Consider the following 5,000-nt stretch of genomic DNA (forward strand, 5'->3'; position numbering starts at 1 on the left):
CCACAGGCCTTGGTTGGGGCCCCAGTAGTAAGTTGGGGAGTTCTCTGCGTCCTTCTTGCCCCGCGCCACCCAGAAGGTCGTGCCGCCGTGTCCTGCCTCCACCCGGGGCTCCACCTGAGTCACATCCGCGTCCTGGAGGCCAGACAACCACGACGCGTCCCCGCCAGTCTCCAGGGACCTGGCGTGGCGGTGCCCTTCCCAGGCCTGACCCTCGCTGCTCCCTGCCTCGCCCGGCGACAACTCCTGAAGGAACAGTGAGGGGATGACACACTCGCGCCCGCATAATGAAAGCAACACTAACACCAGCTATCTATTGATCCACTGAATCGTTCTCTTTTTCATTAAAGAATGTGCAGTTACATACAGTTTATGTCGTAGTTGTAACAACAGAAGCAGCAGCAGTAGTAGTAGCAGTAGTAGTAGAAGTAGTAGTAGTAGTAGTAGTAGTAGTAATAGTAGTAGTAGTAGTAGTAGTAGTAGTAGTAGTAGTAGTAGTAATAGTAGTAGTAGTAGTAGTAGTAGTAGTAGCAGTAGTAGAAATAGCAGTAAAAGTACAAGTCGTAACATTATTATCATTATCATCACCATCACCATCACCGCCATCATCACCATCACCGCCATTACCTGAGCTGTGGCGGCGAGGGCGGCGGCCAGGGCCATCACGAGCAGCCCGAACACACTGGCCATGCTGCGGCGACGAAGCTGCAACACAAGAGAGGGGCTTAGTGGCCTACTGGCGGCGGCTGAGGAGCTGGCAGGGACTGGGCAACGATGATAAAGGAAGGGAGAGGAAAGTGACAAGATATGTAAAGCTAAGTTGGAATGAGATGGAGAAAGAGAGGTTTAAGATGCGCAAGGAGATGAGAAAGAGAGGGAGGGAAGGAGAGGAGAGTGTGAAGGTAAGGGAATGGAAAAAGAACTGGTAAGAAAGAGAGGAGATGGGGAAAGGAGTAAGGATAGAGGAAGAGGGGGAGTGCAGAAGAGAGGAGGGGGATGTAAATGAATGCGTTTAGGAGGTGAGAGGAGGGAGAGGAGGTGGTTGGCTGCAGAGAAGTAAAGGGAGAGATGAGGGAATTTGTAAGCTGTTAATGAAGTGTGAGAGACAGAGAGAGAGAGAGAGAGAGAGAGAGAGAGAGAGAGAGAGAGAGAGAGAGAGAGAGAGAGAGAGAGAGAGAGAGAGAGAGAGAGAGAGAGAGAGATTCAGGCATGCACACCGACACAAACGTAGAGTGAGGGACAAAGAAAGACAAAAACAAGAGAGAGAGAGAGAGAGAGAGAGAGAGAGAGAGAGAGAGAGAGAGAGAGAGAGAGAGAGAGAGAGAGAGAGAGAGAGAGAGAGAGAGAGAGAGAGAGAGAGAGAGAGAGAGAGAGGTGGGGAATCACACTTACGGACAGAAAAAGTAAACGAAAACAAAGAGACAAAAAGAGAAAATAAAACGATAGAAGGAAAACAAAAAAACGAGAGAGAGAGAGAGAGAGAGAGAGAGAGAGAGAGAGAGAGAGAGAGAGAGAGAGAGAGAGAGAGAGAGAGAGACTTTTCCCGGCAGTCAATAAACTCTAATCATCTATTCAACCTTTCCTGACAAATGAATAAAATTAATAGAATGTGTAAAACTCTCTCTCTCTCTCTCTCTCTCTCTCTCTCTCTCTCTCTCTCTCTCTCTCTCTCTCTCTCTCTCTCTCTTTTTGAGTCTCGCATTTTGGTCGGATTACTGTGACGTATTAAGCTTTATTACGTCGCTTTGTCTGGAGAGAGAGAGAGAGAGAGAGAGAGAGAGAGAGAGAGAGAGAGAGAGAGAGAGAGAGAGAGACAGAGAGAGAGAGAGAGAGGGAGAGAGAGCATCAAAGTAAAGGAAAAAGGAAGGAGGAAGGAACTACAACAAAGAAGAGATATCGGAAGAGAAAGAGAGGAAAACCGGAGAGGAAGAGGTGAAAGGGAGATGAGAGAGAGAGAGAGAGAGAGAGAGAGAGAGAGAGAGAGAGAGAGAGAGAGAGAGAGAGAGAGAGAGAGAGAGAGAGAGAGAGAGAGAGAGATGCGGCCATTTTATTCTCTCTTGAAAGTGATATCAACTCTGCTTTTTGCCATTATTGTTATGATAAAGTTTGATTTGGTTAAGTTAGGTTACGTTAGGTTAAGTAAATTTAGGTTGTTTTCAGTTAGGTTACGTTAGGTTAGCTTAGGTTAGGTTAAGTTACGTTAGGTTCGACTGAGTTTGGTTTGGTTAGGTAAGGTAAGGTTAGGTTACGATTAAGTTAGGTTAGTCTAAGTAAGATTAGGTAAGGTTAAGTTAGGTTAGTTTAAGTAAGATTAGGTAAGGTTAGGTTAAGTAAAGTTACGTTAGGTTAAATTGAGTTTGGTTATGTTAAGCTAGATTAAGTTTGAGTGTGTTTGCCTTTATTTGTGTATACTTCCCTCATTGCCTTGTTTATTTTTTATGTCATGTTGGTTGTGGGTGGACACGTTAGGAGAGATTAAGTAAGGGTTGTGTTTACTGTATACATGCACACCTCTCCGTCTCGTTGGTCAGGTTTGCTCTAGTTAGGTCATGTTAGGTTAAGACTGTGTTTACTTTACCTATACCCATCTCTTCGTCTTTTAGGACAGGTTAGGTTTATTTTAGTTAGGCTAAGTTAGGACTGTTTATCTTATTCACCTTACTTATTCACCTTTATCTTACTTCACCTTCACTCCCTTCTACATATGCCTTCATCACCACCCTGTCTCTTCACCCTTATAGATCCCGCCCTCACTCGTCTGTCTAGTTGTTCATTGTTACATTAAGTCTTTGGTTATTTTACTCAATACCTCAACCTCTTCTTCCTTCACATGCCTCCACCACTACCTTGCTTCACCCCTGCAGATCTCATCCTCGCCTGCCCCTCTGCCCTCACTCTGTTTAAGCCAGCCACGCCCTGCTCCACCAAATCTCGCTTATAACGAAGGGACTGCCACTTGTTGATCTTATGTTATGTTCAAATGTCGTCCCAGCATGTCTTGTCTTGTCTTTTTCTCTCATGTCCTCTCTCGTTCTGTTCTTTCCTATTCTGTCCTCTCCTGTCTCGCTGTTCTGCCCTCTACTGTCCTGTCCTTTCCTTACTTGCTCTCCTGTCCTCTCCTCTCTTGCTCTCCTCTCGTTTCCTCCTGTCTTACTGTTCTGTCCAGTATCTTGCCTTACATTATATAGAAAAGTAGCCTAACTTAACCAAACTTAACTATAGCCACTCATACGAACTCATGCAATCCAGGCTACTTACTCACCGTCACACACACACACACACACACACACACACACACACACACACACACACAAGGAGGACATGTATGTGAGAAATACAGGAACTACAAGAAGAGAACATGACAAGAAATAAATCAGGAAAACAGAATGCTTCAAGGATACAAAGAAATGCAGTGTTGCCTGTCGGTGTACTCATAGAAGGAAAGAACTAGATGAGGTAGTGAAAGGTATAAGTATTTATTCATGAGTTTAGAGTATTGATCGAGAAAATGAGATACGGCGAAGGGATGCCACGACTGCAATCTCACTTCCCTTAAATCACAACTAGGTGACTTTCAACGAGGTAAATCTCAGCTATGTAAATCAAGATATATAACTGCTAGGTAAATAAAGAATAGGTAAATCACAAGATAAATCACAGCTAGGTAAATATCAAATAGGTACATAAATATTTAACTCAGAACAGGATTAAATAACTTGGTAAATAACAATTAAATGAAGGCGTCGTGCACCATCCCAAAACAGACTAACCTAACTAGATAGAAGCGTTGTGCAACATCTCAAGGCAGACTTTAGCTTGTTCTCTCTTTGCCTCCGTCACTAAAATAAACATGAATGACCTCAGATGAACTAAAACATCGGGAACTGAAGACAATGATATCCCCTAACGTGTGTGTATTACGTTTGTGTGTGTGTATGTGTGTATTCTTTGATATTCGTGTATGCGCTGCGCTTAGAAAATGCTTTGTCGAAAATATAATAAAATAGTTTTGGTTTAATTATAGTTATATTTGACAAATCGATAACTGTGTTGTTGTTGTTGTTGTTTTTCCTTGTATGTTTAATAGATACTTCGTGTCATGTAATTATTTGTATATTTTTTAGTAATTATTTAACACGCTTGATGCATGTTTAAGGTAAGAAGTAAGACTAAAAACAGCCCTAGTCTATGGAACTCTGAAAATAGCCACCCTGACACACACACACACACACACACACACACACACACACACACACACACACACACACACACACACACACACACACACACACACACACACACACACACACACACACACACACACACACACACACACACACACACACACACACACACAAAATACATACATACACACATACAAATAGATACATAAACGAAAGTAAAAACAGACATACGTACAAACACAGTTAAGAAGATAAGATACGAATAGAGAAATTGACGACATACAATCACACACACACACACACACACACACACACACACACAATAGCAGATAAGGAAATAGTTACAGACACCAATAGATAGACCGATAGGTAGACACACACACACACACACACACACACACACACACACACACACACACACACACACACACACACACACACACACACACACACACACACACACACACACACTTTCTCACCTGCACGAGGGTAATCAAGATGAATGAGACCTTCTTAGCACATCATCGTGACTCTTATCCTCTTGATCTTGGAAGCTTTCGTTGTTGTTGTTGTGGTGGTGGTGGTGGCGGCGGCGGTAGTGGTGGTGGTGGTGGGTGTGGAATGGGCTGGGTGGAGGAGGGTGTGGAAGGAGATGTGGAGAAGACGACCTGGGCGGTTGGTGTGAGATCGTGAGACTTAGTGCTTCTCCTTTTATACCTGCACAGGTGTTCTCCTCCTCCTCCTCCTCCTCCTCCTCCTTCTGCTGTACCTGCGTCGCCTTGCTTCTCCCGCCCACTTCTTGACCGTTTTCTTTCCTCC

At 44.0% G+C, this 5,000-nt stretch overlaps 2 protein-coding genes across 5 annotated transcripts in view; one reads left to right on the forward strand and one right to left on the reverse strand.

Annotated features, from left to right (window-relative positions):
• The window catches only part of LOC135109188 (uncharacterized), a 5,936-nt gene extending 1,071 nt beyond the window's left edge, over positions 1-4,865 (reverse strand). The window contains exons 1-3 of the mRNA XM_064020356.1: positions 4,661-4,865; positions 625-702; positions 1-243 (exon numbers count right to left, since the gene is read on the reverse strand). The exon at positions 1-243 is cut by the window's left edge and continues 1,071 nt beyond it. Coding sequence (XP_063876426.1) covers positions 1-243; positions 625-687 — 306 coding nt within the window. The 5' untranslated portion in view covers positions 688-702; positions 4,661-4,865. The remainder of the gene's footprint in view (positions 244-624; positions 703-4,660) is intronic.
• The window catches only part of LOC135109190 (COMM domain-containing protein 4-like), a 66,692-nt gene that overhangs the window by 44,253 nt on the left and 17,439 nt on the right, over positions 1-5,000 (forward strand). The window lies entirely within an intron of this gene.

Source organism: Scylla paramamosain, chromosome 18, assembly GCF_035594125.1.
Source record: "Scylla paramamosain isolate STU-SP2022 chromosome 18, ASM3559412v1, whole genome shotgun sequence".
Taxonomy (NCBI): domain Eukaryota; kingdom Metazoa; phylum Arthropoda; class Malacostraca; order Decapoda; family Portunidae; genus Scylla; species Scylla paramamosain.